The sequence below is a fragment of the Piliocolobus tephrosceles genome, chromosome 21 (genome assembly GCF_002776525.5).
Source record: "Piliocolobus tephrosceles isolate RC106 chromosome 21, ASM277652v3, whole genome shotgun sequence".
Classification (NCBI taxonomy): domain Eukaryota; kingdom Metazoa; phylum Chordata; class Mammalia; order Primates; family Cercopithecidae; genus Piliocolobus; species Piliocolobus tephrosceles.
The window spans coordinates 30,315,978-30,339,389 of NC_045454.1; the positions used below are offsets into that span (position 1 = coordinate 30,315,978).

Below are 23,412 nucleotides of genomic sequence, written 5' to 3' on the forward strand. Positions count from 1 at the left end.
GTAAACCCGGGAGGCGGAGCTTGCAGTGAGCTGAGATCTGGCCACTGCACTCCAGCCCCGGCAACAGAGCGAGACTCCGTCTCAAAAAAAAAAAAAAAAAAAATGTTAACCATTGACTCTGAAACATATTGAGGGGTCCTCCCCAATGACATAAAAATGAACAAGTGTGTAAACAGTTAAAAAGTTTCTTCTCAACCTTTTTTTTTTTTTTTGAGAGACAGGGCTCTGTCGCCCAGGCTGGTGTGCGGTTGTGTGATATTGGCTCACTGCAAGCTCCGCCTCCTGGGTTCATGCCATTCTCCTGCCTCAGCCTTTCAAGTAGCTGGGACTACAGGTGCCCGCCACCACACGCGGCTAATTTTTTTTTTTTTTTTTGTATTTTTAGTGGAGATGGGGTTTCACCATGCTAGCCAGGATGGTCTCGATCTCCTGACCTCGTGATCCACTTGCCTTGGCCTCCCAAAGTGCTGGGATTACAGGCATTGAGCCACCGCGCCTGGCCATACATTGGTCATTTTCTTATTTAAAACTAAGTGAGTAACCCTGACTGGTAAGTAGAAGCCGGAACTCAGTGACTCCAAGCTAAGGATAGTTTTGCCTGTAAAGGGAGAACATTGAAGGAGCAGCCAGTTCTGCCTGAGGAGCCTCCCCTACAGATGTCCCAGCCTGTTCACAATAGCCATAGACAGAGCATTTATACTTAGAGAAGCCACGGAGCCCTGAAAACCCTGAAATCCACAGGCAGATGCAGTTGGGATTGGCACAGAAGTGGGGTTGGGAAGCTCTTTCTGGGAATAGAGTTGTTACTATTCTGAGATTGTTTCTAGATTTTGTAAAATATGACAAATTTAGATTTAGGTAATAAGTCACTTAATTTTTTTGAGTCTCATTCTCTCACTCAGGATGTAGTACAGTGGTGCAGTCTCGGCTCACTGCAACCTCTGTCTCCCATATTCAAGCGATCTTCCCGCCACAGCCTCCCTAGTAGCTGGGACTACAAACGTGTGCCCTGATGCCCGGCTAATTTTGGTATTTTTAGTAGAGATGGGGTTTCACCATGTTGGTCAGGCTGTTCTCAAACTGTGGACCTCAGGTGATCCACCCATCTCAGCCTCCCAAAGTGCTGAAATTATAGGTGTGAGCCACTGTGCTTGGCAAGAAGTTACTTAATTTTTTTTTTTTTTGAAATGGCGTTTTGCTCAGTTCCCCAGGCTGGAGTCCAACGGCGCGATCTCGGTTCATTGCAACCTCTGCCTCCTGGGTTCAAGCAATTCTCTTGCCTCAACCTCCCAAGTAGTTGGGATTACAGGCACCTGCCATCATGCCCAGCGAATGAAGTTACTTAATTTTAAAGTAGTATTGCAGCAAGGGGAAAGCACCAACTATAAGATGTTGGAGAATTTTAAGTGTTAGAGAGAAAAGGACTTTCTTTCATAAGGAAGAGAAAATAAGGTCAGGAAAAAACTGGGAAGGGGAGGGATAGAACATGGTGAAAGTAGATGCTAGAGCAGGGAATATTTTACGCAGAAGTCAGCCTGGTGTTTTTTTTGTTTGTTTGGTTTTTTTGAGGCGAGGTCTTGCCCTGTTGCCTAGGCTGGAGTGCAGTGGCACAGTCTCAGCTCACTGCAGCCTCCGCCTGCCTCCCAGGTTCAGGCAATTCTCTCACCTCAGCCTCCCGAGTATCTGGGATTATGTGTGTACTACCACGCCTGGCTAATTTTTAATATTTTTTTATTTATTGTATTTATGTATTTTTTTGTTTGAGACAAAGTCTAGTTTTGTTGCCAGGTAGAATGCAGTGGTGTGATCTTGGCTCACTGCAACATCTGCCTCCTGGGTTCAAGCCGTTCTTCTGCCTCTGCCTCCCAAGTAGCTGGGACTACAGGTGCAGGCCAGCACACCCAGCTAATTTTTGTATTTTTAGTAGAGACAGGGTTTTACCATGTTGGCCAGGATGGTGTTGATCTCTTGACCTCGTGATCTGCCCACCACGGCCTCCCAAAGTGCTGGGATTATAGGCGTGAGCCACCATGCCAGCCTGAGTGCTATTTTAAATCATCCAGAATCAGCTGTGTATAATTCTCAGCAAAGTCAGTGATTTAGAAGCATACTTTGCAAATTGTGTCGTGTGCAACAATAAACTGGAGATCTTCTTGAAATGCAGATTCTCATTCAAGAGATCCGGGGTTGGTCTTATGTTTCTGTGTTTTTTTTTTTTTTTTATTATTTATTATTTTTTTTTTTGAGAAAAAGTCTTGCCTATTTCCCACGCTGGAATGCAGTGGCAATACTTCTGTCTCAGCTTTTTGAGTAGCTGGGATTACAGGTGTGTGCCTGTAATAATTCATGGAGAATATGAAATTGAGAGTTTTATAGGATTTGCAGGTTTATAGCATTATAGCAAGAATGGAAAAAATCTTTTTTTTTTTTTTTGAGACTGAGTCATCTGTCACCCAGGATGGGGTGCAGTGGTGCAATCTGGGCTCACTGCAACCTCTGTCTTCCAGGTTTTAGTGATCTCCTGTCTCAGCCTTTTGAGTAGCTGGGATTGCAGGTACGCACCACAAAGTCTGGCTAATTTTGTATTTTTGATAGAGACGTTTCACCATGTTGGCGAGGCTGGTCCTGAACTCCTCAATTTAAGTGATCCTTCTCCTTTGGCGTCCCAAATTGCTGAGACTACAAGCATGAGCCACCATGCCTGGCAACAATCTTTCTTGGACTATATTGACTATGTACTAAATTTTATCCTAGCAATTGTTTATATATTAATGAACAATACAACAAAATAATTTATGAGAAGTAATAATATTCGTCCCTGTTTAATATGTGTCCCTGAGCCAGATGCAGTGGCTCACACCTGTAATCCCAGCACTTTGGGAGGCTGAGGCGGGTGGATCACAAGGTCAGGAGTTCAAGACCAGTCTGGCCAACATCGTGAAACCCCATCTCTACTAAAAATACAAAAATTAGCTGGGTGTGGCGGCGGGCGCCTGTAGTTTCAGCTACTGGGGAAGCTGAGGCAGGAGAATCGCTTGAGCCCTAGAGGCAGAGGTTTTAGTGAGCCGAGATCATACCATTGCACTCCAGCCTGGGCAACAAGAGTGAAACTCTGTCTCAAAAAAATATATATATATATATATATTTTGTCAAATATTTAGTACATAGTAGAGCTTTTTTTTTTTTTTTTTTTAATTGAGTCAGAGTCTTGCCCTGTTGCCAGGGCTGGAGTGCAGTGGCACAGTCTTGGCTCACCGCAACCTCCTCCTCCTAGGTTCAAGCAATTCTCCTGCTTCAGCTCCCAAGTAGCTGGGATTACAGGTGCCCACCACCATGCCCAGCTAATTTTTAATATTTTTAGTAGAGAGGGGTTCTTCCATGTTGGTCAGGCTGGTCTCGAACTCCTGACCTCAGGTGATCTGCCCGCCTTGGCCTCCCAAAGTGCTGGGATTACAGGCATGAGCCACTGTGCCCAGTGACTCTTTTCTTACCTGGGCTTTGCTAATAGTAGAGGTTGTGACCTATCTCCGGGTCCAGCACTTAGATGTTATGACTCTCTTCCCCTGCCTGGTCCATGCCCACAGAAAAGAGAGTGACTTATCGCTAGGCTCAACACATAAGTGATTCGATTCTTCTTCATGATCCCAGCCCACACAGCTTATTGTGCATCTTTAGACCAATCACGTAGGTGATGTGACTCTCCTTTTCTTCCTGGGAACTGTCCATAATGAGGAATGTGACACATCACTTGGCCTGGCACTTATGTGATATGACTCTCTTCTTTTGCCTGAGCCTATCAAATTGGGTGATTGTGTCATACAGCTTTACTCAGCACCTAGATAATGTGACTCTCCTGTTTCTCCTGAGTCCTACCCACAGAGGTCATTGCAACATATCCCTGAGCCCCTCATCTAGGTAATTTGACTCTCCTGCTTGGGCCCTCTGCTCAGTGATTTTTGTGACACATTTTTTGATTCAGCATCTAGGTAATGTGACTCTTCCCCACTGCTTGGACTCTGTCACAGAAGGTATTGTGATGTATCACTGGGCCTGACACTTAGATGATACTGTCTTCTCCTGCCTGGGCCCTGCATAAATTGTGTATATATATATATATATTTTTTGAGACGGAGTCTTGCTGTGTCACCCAGGCTGGAGTGCAGTGGCCAGATCTTGCTCACTGCAAGCTCCGCCTCCCGAGTTTACGCCGTTCTCCAGCCTCAGCCTCCCGAGTAGCTGGGACTACAGGCGCCCGCCACCTTGCCCGGCTATTTTTTTGTATTTTTTAGTAGAGACGGGGTTTCACCGTGTTAGCCAGGATGGTCTCGATCTCCTGACCTCGTGACCCGCCCGTCTCGGCCTCCCAAAGTGCTGGGATTACAGGCTTGAGCCACCGCGCCCGGCCATAAATTGTATATTTTGACATGTCACTGGGTTCAACATATGGGTGATTCAACTCTCTCACATGTACCATGAGCATGGGGTTATTGGGACATTTATTTTTGTTCATCACCTAAGTGATATGACTCCTCTCCCCCCGAACCCTGTCAAAAGGAAAGATTGTGACATGTCACTGAAACCAGGACTTAGGTGATGTGACTCTTCTATCTAGCAACCACATATTTTGGGAATTGTGACATTTCACTGGGCCAAACACCTAAAAAATGAGAGGCTCCTGCCTCAGCCCTGTCCACAGGGGTTCTTGTGACATATATCTGCATCCATTACATAAAAGATGTGATGCCTTTTCTGCCTGCACTCTGCCCACAGGAATAATTGTGACATACTGCAGGGCCCAGCCACCAGGTGATGTGTCTCTCCTGCATGTGCATAACTTTCAGGGGAAAGTGGTAACACATCACTGGGTGAAAACTCAGATGATGTGACTCTCCTGCCTTGTCACAGCCCTCAGGGAAAAAATTTACATATCATTGGCCCAGCATTCAGGTGATGTCACTCTCCTGGGTGCTTTCTGCCAGCAAGTTGATTGGTAACATGTATCTCATCCCAGCTCACAGGTTTGATGATGACTCTAATACTTCATACCAGCCAATAGAAGAGATACTGTCTCTCACAGCTAGGCTTAGAAAAAGGAGTAAAATCCCGGGTCTCCTCTCTGCATGAAAGTTATAGAGAATCACCACTCTCTCGTATATTGTATAAAGCACTCGGATGGTACAGTGTACAGAGCATGTCATCGTAGGACCCAGCAAACAGATTAGATCATGTTTCATGTAAGCACTCCCTGCCAATTTTTAGAATTGTCATCCTCACACATGGTAAAAGCCCACTGATGAGTTCATAATTCTCATGCACAGATGCAGGCCACAGTTAAAATTGTGACTATCATATGTGAACATGTGTGTTCACATATCATATGTGGCCACAGTTGAGATGGTGACTCATTTCTAAACCCAGCTGATAGGTGGCTGAGGACTCTTCTCTCTGGAGCCAGCCAATTGGAGAGATGTTGACTCTCATACCTAGACTTAGGACCATGTTAGATCATGGGTCCAAAGCAGCGCAGAGTTCTCAGAGCAGGTTTCAACTCTTCATGCACACCATATACAGTCCACAAGAGAGTGCCCTGACAGGGCCAAACACACAGGTGAGATTGTGAAACATATTCACACCCAGTCAATACAAAAGATTGTCATTTACTTAAATAAACACACCCTACTTTTGAGATTCTGAACCTCACTTTTGGAGGGAGTTGAATGTTAGAAAATTGACTCTCATTTGTGGAGTTTGTCCATAGTTGGGTTAGTGACTCTTTAGTCAAAATTCAGCACACCTTTGTGACTGTAACTTCACTAAGGAGCTTTATTTATTTATTTATTTAGAGATGAAGTTTCACTCTTGTAACCCAGGCTGGAGTGCAGTGGCCTGATCTCGGCTCACTGCAACCTCTGCCTCCTGGATTCAAGCGATTCTCCTGCCTGATTCTCCTGAGTAGCTGGGATTACAGGTGCCCACCACCACGCCGGCTAATTTTTTGTATTTTTAGTAGAGCTGGGGTTTCACCATGTTGGTCAGGCTGGTCTTGAACTCCTGACCTCAAGTGATCCGTCCACCTTGGCCTCCCAAAATGCTGGGATTACAGGTATAAGCCACCGTGCCCAGCCTAAGGGACATAATTTGCAAAGGAAATTGAGGCTCTCGCACAAATCCAGTCCACCATTGAGATTGTGACCCCTGTACTTAGACCCAACATGCTGGAGGTGTTGACTCTCATCCCTTGACTGAGGACACGTGTGTAATTGTTGATGTCATCACAAGACCTTTCGACAAGTGTCATTGTGACATACACCTGGGCCCAGCTCACGGTGACATATCACTGGACCTAGACCCTTGGTAATGTGATTCTATTCTGCCTTGATACAGCCCACAGGGGTCATTGTGACATCGCTGGACATTGCACCCAGGTGATTTGAGTCTCCTCCTCTGCCTTGGTGCTGCCCACAGGTGTATTGTGACATATTGCTGGGCGTATGTTATGTGACTCTTTTGCTTGTGCCCTGAACACATAGGCCATTGTAACATTGCTGAGTGCAACACCCAGGTGATGTAACACTTCGTCCTGGACCTGTCTACAGAGGGGATTGTAATATATGTCTTCACCAATCACCCAGGAAATGTGACTTTTTATTCCTGCCTGTTCTCCACTCACAGGGGATATTGGGACATATTGTTGGGTCCAGCACCTAGCTGATGTGACTTTTCTTTTTTCTAGGTTCTGCCGACAAAGGAGATGATGACATATTGCTGGGCCTAACACTAAGGTGATGTTACTTACTTGCTTTGGCTGTGCCCTTGGAAGGCATTGAGACATACTGCTGTGCCCAGCACCAAGATGATGTGAGTTCTCTGCCTGAACCCTGACCACAGGAAGCATTGTGACCTACCTATTGACCCATTGCAATCTCTCCTATGGGAAAAGCACAGATAATTGCCCTCTTTTACCTACGTGATTTGACACTCCTCTACTGCCTGGGCCATGCCCACAGAATAGAGTGATTTATTGCTGGACCAAGCAGGGATGTAATTATTCTGCTTGGTCCTTGCACACACAAGTCACTGTGATACATGTTTGGACACATAACCTAGATGATGTGCCTCCTCTTCTGGGGTTTGTCCACAGTGGCAATTGTGATACATCGCTTGACGTAGCTCCTATGTGATGTAACTCTTCTTTCATGCTTGGGCCCTTCCCACTGGGACGATTGGAACATAAAGCTGAGCCCAGCACCTAGGTTATGTGACTCTCTTCTAGTTTATGAGCCCTGCCCGCAGGAGGCATTGTGACATATCTCTAGGCCCCTCACTTAGGTAGTGTGACTTTTTTGCCTAGGCCCTCCCCTAGATGAACCTAGGTGATGTGACTCTCCTCTTCTGCTTGGGACCTGCATACATTGCGTGTTGCAACATGTCTCTGAGTCCAACACCAAGGTGATGTGACTGCCCTGCATGGATGCTCCCACGGAAAGATTATAACATATCTTTATTCATTATCTAGGTAATGTGACTCTTCTCTTCTGCTTAAGGCCTGCCAAAAGAAAAGATTGTGACAGATCACCGGACCCAGCAGCTAGGTGATGTGACTCCCCTCATTTGCCTGAGACCTGCTATATTTTGGATATTGTGACATACAACTGGGACAAACACCTAGGGGCTGGAAGGCGTCTGCCTGAGTCCCTCCCACAGGAGACCTTGTGATGTTTTTTGTTTTTTTGAGATGGAGTTTTGCTCTTGTTGCCCAGACTGGCATGTGGTGGCGCTACCTCAGCTCACCGCGACCTCTGCCTCCTGGGTTCAAGCGGTTCTCCTGCCTCAGCCTCCCGAATAGCTGGGATTACAGGCATCTGTCACCACGCCCGGCTCATTTTCTAATTTTAGTAGAGACAGAGTTTCTCCATGTTGGTCAGGCTGGTCTCAAACTCCTGAAATCAGGTGATCCACCTGCCTCGGCCTCCCAAAATGCTAGGATTACAGTTTTGAGCCACCGTGCCTGGCTTCGTGATGTATTTCTGCATCCATCATGCAGGAGATAAAACCCTGTATTTTTGCCTGCATTCTGCCCACGGGGAAGATTCTGACATATCGTTGGCCCCAGCAACCAGTCGTTGTTGTGTCTGTCATGTCTGGGCCCAGCAGCCAGGGGATCTCACTCTTCTACCTGTGCCCTGCTTTCAGGAGGGGATTGTAACATCCCTGGTGAAGCCCCCAGTGATGTGATTCTCCTGCTTGATGCCTGCCCTCAAGGAGGATTGTGACATAGCCCTGGCGCAACACACAATTGATGTCACTCTTGCATTTGCTCTTTACATACAGGTAGGATTGTGACATATATCTGGCCAAGCATGCAGATATAATGATAACTGTCATACCTTGGAGAACCCAGTAGGAGAGAGAATGTTGCTATCGGCTAGGCTGAGGAAAATTAGGAAGTCTTTCTGGACAAAAGTCATAAAGAATTAGTACTCTCTCACATATATAAAGCCCTAGTGTGTTCAGAGAATGTCATAACAGGGTCCAGCACACAAGTGAGATTGTATTTGTCCTGTGCACACCAAACCAACCTTTACAGTTGTCACCCTGACCCATTGACAGAGTCCACTAGTGAGGTCCTGAATCACATGTGAACACAGTCCACAGCTGGAATTGTGACTGTTATATGTGAACATCTGGCTACAGTTGGGATGGTGAGTGATTTCTAAATCCAGCTCATAGGAAGGTGAAGACTCTCCTATCTGGACTCGGTCAATTAGAGAGATGTTGACTCTCATATCTGGGCTTAGAACCACAGGAAAGATTCTGGAGCTCCTTCTTGTGCAAAGGTCACAGGGGATTACCAATCTTGCATATTGTATAAAGTCCTCAGGTGACACAGAGAGTGTCTGTCCAATGCACACCCAGGCAACAGTAAGGATTGTCATTCTCCCATGTAAACACATCCCACTGTTGAAGTTCTGAATTTCACAGAGGCTGTCAAAAGTTGGATAATTGCCTCTCGTGTAGATCTGGTCCACAGGTGGGTTAGTGACTTCTAGACCAAGAGTCACCACACGTGTAAGTCTGTGACCGCACTAAGAAGATACAGTCTGCAGAAGAAACGGGCTCTTTTGCACACATTCTGTCGATCATTGAGATTGCGACTCATGTACTTAGACCCAACATACAGGAGATGTTGACTTTCATACCTTTAGAACCTGGACATGTTTGGAATTTCTAATCTAATCCCTGGACTTTCCTGCAGGTGTGATTGTATGCATCTGCAAGGCACCTTAGTGATCAGACTCTCCTGCCTTGGCCAAGCCCACAAATGAGATTGTAACATATGGTTTGACTCTGGACCTCCAAGATGTGACTCTTTTCCAGCCTTGGAGCTGCCCACAGGGTGCATTGTGACATATTCCTAAGCCCTGCACTCAGGTTATGTGACTCTCCTTTTTTGCTTAGGCCTGAATATTTTTCATGTTAAGGCTATATAGGTCCAACACCTATAAAATGGGAGACTGCCACCTGGGCCCTTTCTACAGAGGGCCTTGTGACAGACCTTTGCATCAGTAACCTGGGAGATGTGACTCTCCATATTTACCTCTACTCGCCCCACAGAAAAAACTGGCTGGCCCAGGTACCAGGTGATATGTGTCTGCTGCCTGGGCCTGGACCACAGAGGGCATTGTTACTGATTGCTGGGCTCAGCACCCAGGTGATGTGATTCTGCTGCCTGTGTGCTGTTTTCAGGAGAGGGTTGTAACTTATTCCTGGCTGAGTATTCAGGTGATGTCACACTCCTGACTGGTCTCTGCCCTCAGAAAAGGTTGTGTCAAGCCAGGCCTGGTGGCTTATGCCAGTAATACCCAGCACTTTGGGAGACCGAGGTGGGTGGATCACCTGAGGAATTTGAGACCAGCTGGCCGACATGGTGAAACCCCGTTTCTACTAAAAATACAAAAATTAGCCGGGTGTGGTGGCAGCCGCCTGTAATCTCAGCTACTCGGGAGCCTGAGGCAGGAGAATTGCTTGAACCCGGGAGGGGGAGGTTGCAGTGAGCCAAGATCATGCCACTGCACTCCAGCCTGGGCAGCAGAACAAGACTGTTTCGGGGGAAAGAAAAAACTACAAAAATTAGCTGGGCATGGTGGCATGTTTTTGTAGTCCCAGCTACTTGGGAGGTTGAGGCACAAGAATCATGTACTTGAACCTAGGAGGCGGAGGTTGCAGTCAGCTGAGACTGTGCCATTGCACTCCAGCCTGGGCAACAAGAGTGAAACTCCATCTCAAAAAAAAAAAAAAAAAGGTTGCGTCATATTCCTCGCTAAAAACCCAGATGATGCGACTCTCCTCTCTCCCTATTCACAGGCAGGATTGTAAAATAGATTTTTTTTTTTTTTTTTTTTTGAGACAGTTTCATTCTGTCCCCCAGGCTGGAGTACAATGGCATGATCTTGGCTCACTGAAACCTCCACTTCCTGGGTTCAAGCAATTCTCCTGCCTCAGCCTCCTCAGTAGCTAGGAATACAGGCATGAGCCACCACACCTGGCTAATTTTTGTATTTCTAGTAGAGACAGGATTTCCCAATGTCGGTGAGGCTGGTCTCAAACTCTTGAGCTCAGGTGATGCACCTGCCTCGACCTCCCAAAGTGCTGGGATTACAGGTGTGAGCAACTGTGCCTGGCCTGTAAAATATATCTTGACCTAGATCACAGATGCAATGATTACTCTCATACCTCACACTATCTAATAGGAGAGATGCTCTCTCTCTCTCTCCCTTTTTTTTTTTTTGAGACAGTTTCGTTCTTGTTGCCCAGGCTGGAGTGCAATGGCGTGATCTCTGCCCACTGCAACCTCTGCCTCCCAGGTTCAAGTGATTCTCTTGCTTCAGCCTCCCAAGTAGCTGAGATTACAGGCATGTGCCACCACACCCAGCTAATTTTGTATTTTTGGTAGAGATGGGGTTTCTCCATGTTGGTCATGCTGGTCTCGAACTCTTGACCTCAGGTGATCTGCCCACCTCGGCCTCCCAAAGTGCTGGGATTACAGGTATGAGCCACTGCACCCAGCCCAACCAAGATGCTGTCTCTTACAGCTAGCCCTAGAGTCATGAATATGGTTCTGGGTCTCCTTGTACAAAGGTCATAAAGAATTACCACTTTCTTGCAGACTGTATAAATCTCTTGTGGTACAGAGAGTGTCATTACAGAGTTCAGCATGCAGGTGAGATTGTGTTTCTCATATATACTCCCAGCCAACTGTTAGAATTGTCACCCTCACACGTGGACAGAGCCCACTGGTGAGGCCCTGAATCTCATACACACACACACAGTCTACAGTTAAAATTGTGACTGTCATACGTGAACATCTGGCTAGAGTTGAAATAATGACGTATTTCTAAATCCAGTTCATAGGCAGGTGAGAATTCTATCTGTCTAAGCCCAGGTAGGAGAGGCAACATGTCCCCCAGCCAATTAGGGACATGTTGACTCTCCTACCTGGGCTTAGGGCCAAACAGTTCATGGAAGGGATGAAGGCTCTCAGCTCACATGCACGGATCCAGTTGGTAAGATTGTCACTAGCATACTTAGACCCAACATACAGAATGTGGTGACTCTCATGTCTAGAACTGGGACATGTGCAGGATTTTTAATTACTGGACCTTCCTGCAGGTGTGATTGTGACATATGTCTTTGTTATGCACCGGAGTGGTTTGATGCTCCTGTCTTGGTTCATCCCAAAGTGAAGATTGTGATGTATCACTGGACCCAGCATCTCGGTGATGTGACTCTTGTTTTTGGACACCATAAATTTTGGGTATTGTCAAATATTGCTGGATCCTGTACCTATGTTATGTGACTCTCCAACCTGTGTCCTGTATGTTGTGCCATATTGCAGCACAATGTTTCACATTAGACATCATTACATATTGCTGGGCTCAACACCCAGGTGATGGAACATGATTTTCCTGGGCCCTGACTACAGGGGGTTTGTGACATAACTGAATGCCCATAACCATGGTGATGTTACTCTTCTCCTGCCTGGTCTCTGGCCACAGGGAAATTGTGACATACCATTGGCCTAGCATCTTGGTGATGTGACTCTCCTCTTTTTTCCCAGGCCCCACATATTTGGGTATTGTGACATACTCAGATGTGACACTGGGCTCAACACCTAAGGGATGGGGAGTCCCCTACCTGGCTCCTTCCTCCAGGGGGCATTGTGATATACCTCTGCACAGGTACGTCACAGTTATTACCTAGGAGATGTGACTTTCCTGCCTGCACCCTGCCTACGGTGAAAATTGTAGCACATTTCTGTGGCCAGCAACCAGGTGATGTGTTTCTCCTGCCTGGATCTTTATTACAGAAAAGATGGTTGACATATCACTAGGCCCAGCATCTAGGTGATGTGACTCTATTCTTCTGCCTGGTCCCTGCTTACAGGAACATTGTAGCACATTGCTATGCCCAGCACTTTTCTTTTAGGTTTTGCCTGCAGGAGACTTTGTGACGTTGCTGGGCCCTGCACTGACATTATGTGACTCTTATGTCTCTGTTTTGTCCACTTGGGCCACTGTGACATATTGCTGGGTCCAACATCCAGGTGATGTAACTTTTATGCCTGAGGACATTGTCTTTGCACCAGTCACACAGGTGATGTGATTTTCTTCTGTTACCTGGTTTGTGCACACAGGAAGAATTGTGACCTTGGCCAGGTACAGTGGCTCACGCCTGTAATCACAGCGCTTTGGGAGGCCGAGGTGAGTGGATATCTGAGGTCAGGAGTTCGAGACCAGCCTGGCCAACATGGTGAAACCCCGTCTTACTTAAAACACAAAAATTAGCTGGGCATGGCGGCAGGCACCTGTAGTTCTAAGCTACACAGGAGGCTGAGGCAGGAGAATCGCTTGAACCAGGGAGGTGGAGATTGCAGTGAGCCGAGATGGCGCCACTGCACTGCAGCAGCCTAGGTGACAGAGCGAGACTCCATCTCAAAAAAAAAGGATGGTGACCTTTTGCAGCACATAGCTGATTTGACTATGCTTTGTGGAGTACACCAAGCAGGTTGTCAAACTGATGGTCCCTTTACTGAAATTTTATTTCCACGATGGTGTTGGAGGGGCAGCAGCAGAATCCGTGCCTTTTCTCTTGGAGTGTGCGAGAGTCTGTAGTCCTGAGTATCTCACACAGATGTGGCAATTTATGTGATGTTCTAATTAAGACCATTAGTACAGAAACAGATTCAGACGTCTTCTCGGAAATAATGCATTGTTTAGCAAAGTGCATTGAAGTAATGGGAGATGGATGCCTTAGTAATGAACACTTTGAAGAACACCTTTGCCGCATGTCCTCGGGACCTTCTGAGGGCTGTGTCATGGGGCATGGTCACTCATATTTGACTCTGAATAAATTTCTTCAAATATTTTAAAGAGTTTAACTCTTCGTTGACACAGCTGATGTATGGAGCATGCTTGCTGTGCCAACCAGTGTTTCAAAGCTTTTTAGATATTTTTACTCATTAAATCTTCAACAGCAAAAACTCTGTAGGTAAGTTTAATGATTCCTCGTGTCACAGACAAGGTGACTGAAAGAAGAAAAAATTTAGGAACTTGCCCAAAGTCAGCCAGGTAGGAAGTGGCTGAGCTGAAGTGTGCTCTGACCTAATCCTTCCTGCTTCCCTTTTACAGACAGTGCTGTTGTGCATTGATTAAACAACTATTCATTGATCACCTGCCATGGGCTGAGCACTGTGATTGGCACTGGGAATATAGTAAACAAGACATAGCTCCCCGGAACAAAAGTATAAGGAAGTAAACAACAAACACCAAGATTATATCAAAGATGTGAAATGCCAGAACGTGCTGCTGCTATAAAGAATTCCACAGGGTTACTGGGGGTAGATTGCAATTAAAAGGAGGTGGGTAAAGCAAAGCTTTCCAGAGAGGGCTAGAGCTGAGCCAGGTCTGGATGCTCTTATCAATGTGAGTACTTAGAGTTTGTCTCAGTTTATTTGTTTGAAGCCCCCAAAATCTAGAATTTGTCTCAGTTTCTTTGTATGCAGCCCCTAAAATCTTTGGAATGTCTGAAAAGAGAAGCATCTTTTGTATGTTAATGAGATGACTTCTGGCTGGAGGCTTCTGGACAGCCTCAGGACCAGGGTTGATTGCCAGAGAAACCAATTGTGTAACAGAGCATTAAAACTCTCAGCTGGCGGGGCATGGTGGCTCCTGCCTGTAATCCCAGCACTTTGGGAGTCGGATCACCTAAGGTTGGGAGTTCAAGACCAGCCCAGCCAAAACGGTGAAACCCCATCCCTACTAAAAATACACAGATTAGCTGGGTGTGGAGGTAAGCGCATGTAATCCCAGCTACTTAGGAGGCTGAGGCCGCAGTAAGGCGAGATCAAGCCACTGCACTCCAATCTGGGTGACAAGCAAGACTCCATCTCAAAACAAAAAAACATTTCTTACCTCCTTGGATGGTAGAGAAGCCATCTGGGCTTTGTAAAAGTAGGAAGAGTACCTTATTTGATTCAACTAAATAAATAAATTGTTAAAGGGGAATATCAGTGAAAAGCTCTTCCACCCCAGCCTCACTAGTTAAGTACCAGTTAGGGGAAGTTTTTTTGGTATCCTTCTGAAATTGCTTTCTGCCTTTCCATGCATATCATTAAGAAAGGGCACACTCTTAAACCAATCTGTAACCTCATACCATTCTCAAAAAAAAAAAAAATTAAGATTAATTTTAAGTTTATACCCAAAGTGCACAATTTGGCAATTTAGCTGTTTTCATCAAGCCAACAATATTTTATAAGCATACGCAAGCCAAGATTATTCTGTCCTGTGCTGGGTTTTATCATTTATAACCCTTAGGGCAAATCTTAGAGTATTCTTGCAGAAATAATCATAAAAACACTTTTTTTTTTTTTTTGAGATGGACTCTCACTCTGTCACCCAGGATAGAGTACAGTGGTGCAATCTCGGCTCATTGCAACCTCTGCTTCCTGGGTTAAAGCCGTTCTCCTCCCTCAGCTTCCTGAGTAGCTGGGATTACAGGCATGCACAACCATACCTGGCCAACTTTTGGTATTTTTAGTAGAGACGGGGTTTCACCGTGTTGTCAAGGCTGGTTTCGAACTGCTGACCTCAAGTGATCCACCCGCCTTGGCCTCCCAAAGTGCTGAGATTATAGGCATGAGCCACTGTGCCTGGCCGAAACCCCCTTGATTAAAAAATTGTTGCTGGGCCCGGTGGCTCACAGCTGTAATCTCAGCACTTTGAGGGGCTGGGGCAGGTGGATCACAAGGCCAGGAGTTCAAGACCAGCATGGCCAAGATGGTGAAACCCCGTCTCTACTAAAAATACAAAAATTAGCCAGGCCTGGTGGCAGGCGCGTGTAATCCCAGCTACTCGGGAGGCTGAGGCAGAGGTTGCAATGAGCCCAGATCACGCCACTGCACTCCAGCCTGAGCGACAGAGTGAGACTCCAGCTCAAAAAAAGTTAACAAAATGCTAACAATATTTAAGACATTGCTGATACTATTTTACCAATAATTTTAAAGTTGCCTTATTTGTTAAAGATTATACGTAAGTCACATAAACCTTTTTTTTTTTTTTTTTTGAGACAGAATCTTGCACTCTCGCCCAGGCTGGAGTGCAGTGGTGCCATCTCCGCTCACTGCAAGCTCCACCTCCTGGGTTCACGCCATTCTCCTGCTTCAGCCTCCTGAGTAGCTGGGACTACAGGCACCCGCCACTACGCCCGGCTAGTTTTTTGTATTTTTAGTAGAGAGGGGGTTTCACCCTGTTAGCCAGGATGATCTCGATCTCCTGACCTCGTGATCCACCCGCCTCGGCCTCCCAAAGTGCTGGGATTACAGGCATGAACCACCGTGCCCAGCCTCTAATTTTTTATTTCTGATTTAAAGTTGGATGTCTGGCCCGGCGCGGTGGTTCACTTTGGGAGGCCGAGGTGGGCGGATCACGAGGTCAGGAGAAGGGGACCATCCTGGTTAACACGGTGAAGCACCGTCTCTACTAAAAATACAAAAAAATTAGCTGGACGTGGTGGCACGCGCCTGTAATCCCAGCTACTGGGGAGACAGAAGCAGGAGAATAGCTTGAACCCGGGAGGTGGAAGTTGCAGTGAGCCAAGATTGCATCGCGCTGCTGCACTCTGGCCTGGGCGACAGAGTGAGACTCTGTCTCAAAAATAAATAAAAATAAAGTTGGATGTCTTGTAAGATAATGCTGAATAATGTAGCATTATACATATAGACATTTATGCATGTGATTTGTCCTTATACTCACACAGACCCCCCACACCACAAAAGAAAACAGGTAACTACAGCCTGACCATTAGAGCCAAGATCAAATAGCAAAATAAGTTTGCCTTTAATCTGTTTTCTTCATATATAAACATCGGAGGTCAAGACTGTGGACAGGGCTGGGCTCTTGCCTGTAATCCCAGCGCTTTGGGAGGCTGAGGCGGGTGGATCACAAGGTCAGGAGTTCAAGACTAGCCTGGCCAAGATGGTGAAACTCTTGTCTCTACTAAAAATACAAAAATTAGCTGGGCGTGGTGTTGGGCACCTGTAATCTTAGCTACTCAGGAGACTGAGGCAGGGAATTGCTTGAACCCAGGAGGTGGAAGTTGCAGTGAGCCCAGATCGTGCCACTGCACTCCATCCTGGACGAGCGCAGTGGCTCACGTCTGTAATTCCAGCACTTTGGGAGGCAGGGGTGGGCAGATCACCTGAGGTCGGGAGTTCGAGACCAGCCTTACCAACATGGGGAACCCCATCTCTACTAAAAATACAAAAGATGAGCTGGGCGTGGTGGTGCATGACTGTAATCCCAGCTACTTAGGAGGCTGAGGTAGGAGAATCGCTTGAACCCCGTGGGTGGAGGTTGTGGTGAGCCGAGATCGCGCCATTGCACTCCAGCCTGGGCAAAAAGAGCGAAACTCTGTCTCAGAAAAGACTGTGGACAGATATGAAGACATAGAGTTTTTTCTCCTGTCGCCCCATCAGTTTTTGTTCACTGTCTAATCTCTGGAAGGAAGGTGGGCAACAGGTGGCCAGCAGTGGTCTGTGTGTGGCTATCTTATTCTTGCTGCTTTCTGCTTTTTTTATGACCACTATCTGTTCCAACCTGGGAACTGAAGGGAGATGTTGGTAGGAAGAGGCTTTCCCCCACCTCTGATGTGCAGGCCCTTCATTCAGCTGACATCTCAGCCACACTTCAATATGGCAGCTATTGGCCACGTGTGGCTCCTGGGTGCGTGGAATGTCGCTGGGCGGTATGCGGTATGCTAGAAAGGTAAAATACAGTTAGTTTCAAAGATTTAGTTTATATAACTTTATATGATATATATAAACTATATATATATTTAGCTCACGAACTGATAATATTTTGGATATATTGGGTAAATTAAATTGTTACATCAACTCCACCTTTTTCTTGTTTCTTTTTAAAGTTAGCTACTAGAAAGTTTAAAATTCACATGTGGCTTATATTTTATTTCAGAGGATTGCCTTTTTAAAAAAATCTCAGGCTGCTTACTCAAATGCCAGAAGCCAGGAAGATCATCAAAACTGAAATTTTAAAATTGTTATATATTTTTCATTTGTGAATAGCCATACAATATATTATTTATAAATACATGAAACCTTATACACGAGGTTAAATGCAAATACCCTCCTGGGTGAGCCTGGCTCAGCACAGGGAGGAAGGCCTGCCTGAGAAGGCTGCAGCTTAGGCTGTCACTCTTACTTCATTCAGTCCAGCATTTGGTCACGTCTTCTGTCACTCAAGGCCTGAAGGGGCCGGGCCTTAGACGTTTTCCAATCAGGGACGCTGAGCTGGGGACCGTCCAATCAGGCACGCAGCTGGAGCGGACAGGGCGGCTTCCGGGATTTGGCGGGGCCTTTGTCTCTCGCTGCAGCTGGAGCTCTAGGTCTCGTCTTCCCTGCTCTGAGTCCCCTGCTGCTAGAGGCCCAGCCTCTGTGGCCCTGTGACCTGCAAGTATTGGGAGATTCACAGCTAAGACGTCAGGGTCCCCCCGGAAGCCTAGAAATGGTGAGAGTGGCGGCTCCGACATCCGGAGAGAGAGGGAGGGGCTGGTTGGAACCGGTGGGAAGTGGCTGTGGTGGACTCGGGCCTCACCTCAGTCATCTCCGCAAACTGCGCCCCGAGTTCTCCTTACCCAGCTCGGCCTCAGTCCCCTTCAGCCATAAGATGGCGGCTGCGCTGATAGCCGGGCCCCCGGGCGTCTTGTCTGTTCCCAGCGCAGTGACTGTGCCCAGACCTGGAACCCTCTGGGTAGTTCTGCACCCGCAGCGCCGCGTCTCTCCCGGATTGTGCGGGGCCACGGGTGGGTAGTCGGGAGAATCCTGACTCGGGGTGCGGGTTCATGAATGGGAAGAGCTTTAGTCCGCTGCGTTTCCAGTTCATCTTTCGCCCTATTAAAAATTTATGGGAGGCAGGGCGCGTTGGTTCACGACTGTAATCCCAGCACTTCGAGAGTACAAGGCAGGCGGATCGCCAGAGGCCAGGAGTTCGAGACCAGCCTGGCCAACATGGCGAAACCCCGTCTCTACTAAAATACAAAAATTAGCCTGGCGCAGTGGCCCATACCTATAATCCTAGCACTTTGGGATACTGAGGCACGTGGATCACGAGGTCAGGAGTTCAAGATCAGCCTGACCAACATGGTGAAATCCCGTTTCTACTAGAAATACAAAAAATTAGCCTGGCGTGGTGGCGCGGTCCTGTAATCCCAGCTACTCAAGAGGCTGACGCAGGAAAATCACTTGAACCCGGGAGGCGGAGGTTGCAGTGAGCCGAGATCGCGCCATTTGCCCTCCAGCCTGGGTGACAGAGCGGGACTCCGTCTCAAAAAAAAAAAAAAAAAAAAAAAAAGCCGAGCATAGTGGCGCATGCCTATAATCCCAGCTAGTCGGGAGGCTAAGGCGAGAGAATCGCTTGGACCGGGAGGAGGTTGCAGTGAGCCAAGATCGCGCCACTGCACTCCAGCTTGAGCGACAGAGTAAGACTGTCTCAAAAAAACATAAACAAAAAAAATGGTAGTCTCCGCAAAAATATTAAATAATTTCATCAAAGAGTGGTTCAAAAATTTTAGATCACCCCTGTGGGTTGTAGTTTTTGGTTCATAAGAGGGGCTTGAAAGACTTTTATAAGGTGCATGATGCAAAAATCCCAAATTCAATAATTGGTTAGATACAGTTATGTTTTTTCTGTCTTCCTGTCTTTGTTTCTCTCCTCTTCTTTTTAGGTTTTTTTTTTTTTTTTTTTTAACGGAGTCCTGCACTGACGCCCAAGCTGGAGTGCAGTGGTAGGATCTGCAACCTTCGCCTCCCAGGTTCAAGCGATTCTCCTGCCTCAGCTTCCGGAGTAGCTGGAATTACAGGCTCCTGCCACCACGCTCAGCTAATTTTTATATTTTTAGTAGAGACAGAATTTCTCTATGTTGGACAGGCTGGTCTCAGCCTCCTGACCTCAGGCGATCCACCGGCCTCGGCCTCCCTAAGTGGTAGGATTACAGGCGTGAGCCAGCGCTCCCCGCCTCAGTTTCTTAGTTTCTTAATTTTCACCTTGAGGGTACTAATTTCCTCGTTATGTAATTGGAGCTTAATTGACAGTTTGTAGTTAGTTAAGCCTGAATTTTGTTTCCTCTAATGTAGTAATTTACAAAAAAAAAAAAATGCATTTGAGTTAGATTTTTTTCAAAGCAGGAATCTAGGGCCTAGATTTCCACCTCAGACTAATTGCCTGCCACTTAACTATTTTCATACTCCACAGAGGACTGATTTTCCCCTACATTTTTTATAAGTGTTCCAAGCAGAGTCTCCTGTGTATTCCCCAGTTCTCCTTACCTCCAGCCTAACTCTGGTTTGAAGTAAAAATGCATAGTAAATTTCCAGTTCTGACAATCTCAAGAACTGAAAATTTAGTATTTTACTTCAAGGAACTGTTAACTTTCTCTCCCTAATTCACATTATGAACTATTTGTCCTTTAGTGTACGTTTTTCATACTGTATTTTAATTATTTACCGACAACACATTGAAAACATTTTAAAAATTTATTTTCTGTTTTTAAATATTTTCCATGAGAAGAAAGCAAAGAGTAATCTCCTGACACTGTATTGTAAAAAATCTGTACCTCTTTTCCTTTTATCTTCCTGAGCACAGAGATCATGTTTTAGGGGTCAATGTTTTTTGGAAACTTTATGAGGTGATGTGTCCTCAGCCACCCTTTAGTTTTTTCCTGGTCCTGTACTGTCAGAATAAACCAAAATACCCACCGTATCTGTCTGCTAGAGTTAATATTAGCTCTTGGGTCATTTTCTCTTATAGAACAAGCTGAGGTATGGAGTGTAGCCTCTCAAGGAAGCCGGTAAATGCCCTGGGGCTTAGAGGAATCTCCTGGTGTATTCTTCCTTTGAAAACCTAACCCTCTGAGACATTAAGATTATTTTTATCCAAGCCAGCTTTCATTTCTTGGAGACACATTGCTGGTCAGTGATCAGATGCTGGTATTGAGGGGAAAACAGAAATAATTTGTGCCACCCGGATTCTCTAAGATTTGTGAAAAAAAATCGTATCCCCAAAGACAGAAAAAAACCTGACCTCAGTGAGATAGTATAAGAACTTGCCAAGTAAAATGCATTTGGGGCACTCATTGGGGCGTAATGCAGTGTCTCCTGAGAGGGTGGTCACTGGGCACTTAAGTGAGCAGGATGGGGTGGGAGAATCTCTCCAGGAATTGGATGGCCTGACTTGACACATGGGTCAGACACATTGGTTTTCTAATCAGCACTGCCACTCCTTTGTTTTGTCACCTTGAAAAGATCTATTCACTTATATTGACTCTTTTAACTGTAAATTGTATTTTATTAGTAGAGCTTGAAAGGTAAGAAAATAATCTACAAAAACATAAAATAGGCGGGTTTCAAAAAATATCTAATCATATATTCCATTGTTAAAAATTCTCATTTTTTTTTCCCCAATGTGAGTTTAGAAATTTTCTCAGGTGTGTTTTTTATTTTTTGAAATAGAGTCTCGTTTTGTTGCCCATGCTGGAGTACGGTAGCATGATCTTAGCTCACTGCAGCCTCTGACTCCCGGGTTTAAGCGATTATCCTGCCTGAGCCTCCTGAGTAGCTGGGATTACAGGTACACGCCACCATGCCCAGCTAATTTTTGTATTTTTGGTAGAGATGGTGTTTCACCATGTTGGCCAGGCTGATCTTGAACTCCTGACCTCAGGTAATCCGCCCACTTCGGCCTCCCAAAGTGCTGGGATTACAGGGGTGAGTCACCGTGCCCAGCCTTCTCAGGTGTGTTTTTATGCCTGGGTGTTTTCAAACAATTTCAAAAAGAGTTAGCTTTTAGAGAGCTATCAAGGAAAAGAATAAGGAAAATCTCCTATTTTGGCTGTAGAAAATGAATACACAAGAAAATGTGTGTTCATTCACATTTCACAAGAAATGTGGTAGATAATTGCTGAGTTAAATAGATTCATAAAAACATCAGTTCCTCTTGTTGCAGGGTAAGTTTCTGAGAGTGAATATCTCTGTTCTATATCTTGTAATCTTGATGTATGAGTTTCATGCTAATTTTTTTTCCCCCTGAGACAGAGTCTTGCTCTGTCGCCCAGGCTGGAGTGCAATGGCGCGATCTTGGCTCACGGCAACCTCCGACTCCCGGGTTTAAGCAGTTCTCCCTCAGCCTCCAGCATACCTGGGAATACAGGTGCACGCCACCACTCTCAGCTAATTTTTGTATTTTTAGTAGAGACGGGGGCTTCAGCAGGTTGGCCAGGCTGTTTGTTATTGAACTCCTGACCTTGTGATCTGCCCACTTCGTCCTCCCAAAGTGCTGGGATTACACGTGTGATCTACCACGCCTGGCCAATGCTAAATTTTATGAGATAAAACTTGGTAGGTACCTCCTAGAAGTGTCCCCATATGACTAATTGTTTACTACATGATTCATAATGGAGATAATAAAGTAGTACATTTATTGTCTGAAAGAAATAGATTATTTTGCTTTTCTTGTTGAGGTATAAAATGTAAGCACCTTAAATTTTTTTTCTTTTGTATGAGCACTGTGTTTGAGTGATTCTACTGGATTTTTCAAACACTTAGTTTCAAAACTTGAGTGAATAACTCTTACTTGAAAATTAAAACTTGAGCCCAGTGACTCCAAGTTAAAGGCTCATATTGAGCCTGCAAAAGGAGGTTATTAAAGGCCTGGGGAGCCTCCCCTGCAGATTTCCTAGCCTGTTCACTCCAGCCTTGGAAGAAGCCTTTTATCTGGAGAGAAGCTACAGAGCCCTGGAAAGCTGGAGACCCACAGGAAGTTGCAGTTAAGATTAAGATGGAACGGGACCGAAAGGATCTTACTGAAGATAAAGTTGTTCTTGCTTTGAGGCAGTTTCTAGACTTATAAAAATAAAACAAAGTTAGATTTGTATTAAAAAATTAAGTTCCAAAGGAGTATTGCAACAGGAGAAAGTACCAACTATAAGATCTTTAAGGATCTTAAAGGTTAGGCAGACAAGGGTACCTTTTCTTCATAGAAAGGAACAACCAAGATTAGAAACAAAGTGGGAGGGGAATGGCAAACGGAGGGTGAAAAAATCAGATTCTAAGTCAGAGAATGTTTAGCATGTTCTTAGGAGGAGCATATAATGGGTTTGTACGTTGGCTCAGACTGAGGGTAGCTCAAAGCTCAGGAGCTGTGGGAAGGAGATAAACTTAAGTTTGATTAAGTAGTATTTTATTTTGATCACTGAAGACAAATTCAGCTGATTTTTCTAAGAGAAGAAGAAGAAAATGGGCAGAGTCTATGTCTGGCTATGTGATAGGTAAGAAAAGAGTGCATCATCTAAGTCATAATGGGATATGTGTTTCTTTCCATAAACTGTTTCTGGAGCACACAAAAGATGGAGAATGTTATTAATTATAGCCATTTACCAGGATTACTTATGCCAACCTCTTTTCTTTGTCTTACACATTTCTTTCATTTGACTTTTTTTGGGTTGTATCTTTTATAATCAGTCAACATAACTACAGTGTTTTTCTGAGTTCTGTGTATAGCACTGTTAAGTTATTGAACTTGAGCAAGTTTATGGGAGTCCTGAATTTTTAAACAGTAGCTCATAATGGGCTCATAATTTGGAAGCATAAATGGGCCCATGGGGTTTGTTACTGGCATCTGTAGTAAGAACAGTATTTTGAGACCAAGCCCTGAATCAAGGTCAGTGCTGACTCTGGGTGGTGTCAGAATTTGAATGTTAGACAAAGAATTGGTGTTGGAGAGTTGCTTGGTATTCAGCAAACTCTATAGATTTTGTGCCAGAATAAAAATGTCATTAAGGCCTGGC

The 23,412-nt window shown here is 45.5% G+C and overlaps 1 protein-coding gene across 2 annotated transcripts in view; it reads left to right on the plus strand.

Moving 5' to 3' along the window:
• LOC111529528 (zinc finger protein 724) overlaps positions 1-23,412 on the plus strand; it is a 59,436-nt gene that overhangs the window by 4,228 nt on the left and 31,796 nt on the right. Inside the window, exon 2 of one of the 2 annotated variants that reach the window (XM_026448860.2) lies at positions 6,734-8,331. In XM_026448860.2, coding sequence (XP_026304645.2) covers positions 8,248-8,331 — 84 coding nt within the window. In that variant the 5' untranslated portion in view covers positions 6,734-8,247. Of the gene's footprint in view, positions 1-6,733; positions 8,332-16,861; positions 18,081-23,412 lie in introns of those variants that run through there. The other variant, XM_031934900.1, reaches the window with a different exon arrangement.